Source organism: Lupinus angustifolius, chromosome LG02 (assembly GCF_001865875.1).
Source record: "Lupinus angustifolius cultivar Tanjil chromosome LG02, LupAngTanjil_v1.0, whole genome shotgun sequence".
Lineage (NCBI taxonomy): Eukaryota > Viridiplantae > Streptophyta > Magnoliopsida > Fabales > Fabaceae > Lupinus > Lupinus angustifolius.
This window is the reverse complement of record NC_032010.1, coordinates 6142281-6144219: the sequence shown is the minus strand read 5'-3', so window position 1 is coordinate 6144219 and position 1939 is coordinate 6142281. Positions and strand designations below refer to the sequence as shown.

The window sequence follows — 1939 nt, the reverse complement described above, 5'->3', positions numbered from 1 at the left end:
TTAAAACGTCTTCTACTTAGATACAACATTGGTCTAAAACTATATGTTTTCTCTAATGCTTGTCATCAACTGCATGCGACTTTGTTGGGTATGCCCTCAAATCACCAAATGTAGGGCAAGACGTTTAATGCTAACAACCTCTAACAAGAGTACGAACAAAGATGGAATCGAGGTTAGAAACTTGAAGTTTCATTCTAAAATTGACGTCAACGCAAAAATGAGACAATAGGGGCACGCCTCAGGGTCGACAGAATGCGGGTCGAAATGTCTTGCTATACCAATCCTCTATACGAAAAAGAATTTAAATTTTTTTGCACGCATCATTTTTGTTCATTTAAATAAAATGAAAATTTTCTCACCCAGGTATCATATAAACATTGCTCCTAAGCATCCTTACCACACCAGACTGCAATCCAAGCTGATGGCAGACTAAGAATCCAGTAGCATTGACAACCGACTGAGCTTGCCGAAATGAAAGTGCAAATAAGTCAGATGATGAAAATCATCCAGGATATGCAAAAGGCTTCACACTCCACACAAATGGTGGGTCCCAAGAAAGTTAGTGGGGCCAACCGTCGTAAGGGTGTTATCATAAGGTATGAAGACACAACTAATGGTCAAGAGGAACAACAATTAGATGAGGAAGACGACGATGAGCAAGACGAAGATCCTACTCACGATCTTCCTCCTAAAAACAAGACCACAAGCCACCAAGCTGAAGCTAAGATAAACGGGGGTACCCCAAACGAATCCTCAAGCCAAGAGAAGGCAGAGCTGGAACTTATAAAAGAGAGACTAAGGGCCATTGAGGGCACAAGCTTCCCTGATGTAAAAAATGCATTTGAGATGTGCCTCGTACCAGATGTAGTGTTTTCACCAAAGTTTAAAACTCCTGAGTTCGAGAAATACGACGGTACTTCGTGCCCGAAAAGTCATCTACATATGTATGTTAGGAAGATGATAGCTCATCACGGAAATGACAAACTGTTGATTCACTACTTCCAAGAAAGTCTGACAGAGGCAGCCATGGGTTGGTACATCCGCTTGGAAAAGGCTCAGATTAAAACTTTCGTTGATTTATCCAATGCCTTCATGAAGCAGTATAAGTACAATGAGGACGCTGCTCCTGACAGGGCCCAGCTTCAGAGCATGACCAAGAAGCCAGAAGAAAGCTTTAAGGAGTATACGCAACGCTGGAGAGCTTTGGCATCACAAGTCATACCCAAATTGGAGGAGGAAGAACAATTGTCTATCTTCGTGGATACTTTGAAGGAGCCCTATTATGATTACTTGGTGGGAAGTGTTGCATCGAGCTTCAACACACTCATTAAGGTTGGGGAGAAAATAGAAGGACGCATAAGGAGTGGAAAGCTGGTAGTAGATCAGCCCAAATCAGGTACAGGCAAGAAGCCCAACTTTATGAAGAAGAAGGAGGAAGAAGCACTCGTGGTGTTCACTAAGCCGAAGGGATATAAGGCCCAAAACCCTAAATACCAGGCCTCATACATTACCAAACCTTCCACACAGCCCAACTACACCGCCCACAATAACAATCGCAAAAACTATAACCAAACACAACCCTACCAACCCCGTCAAAACCACAACCAAACACAGGCCTACCAAAATCAAACCCAAAACCGCAATTACCCAAATCCCGAAAGAAGAGGCCCACAATTCGATCCCATACCTATATCTTATGCAGAACTATACAATCATCTGTTAAGGGAGAGAGTGATAAACCCTATAGTAGGAACAGTGCTCGAATCACCTGGGGCTTGGTTTAATCCCAATGTTACCTGCGAGTACCACTCTGGAGTCATTGGCTACTCCATCGAACATTGTAAGGCTTTGAAGCATAAGGTGCAAAACCTAATCAATGCCAAACAACTACATTTCAAGCCTACTGTGCCAGAAGTGGACAGAAATCCATTACCTAATC

General features: G+C 42.9%; 1 protein-coding gene across 1 annotated transcript in view; it reads left to right on the top strand.

Moving 5' to 3' along the window:
* Positions 472-1939, top strand: part of LOC109326384 — a 6863-nt gene continuing 5395 nt past the window's right edge. Inside the window, 1 exon segment of the mRNA XM_019559073.1 lies at positions 472-1840. Coding sequence (XP_019414618.1) covers positions 472-1840 — 1369 coding nt within the window.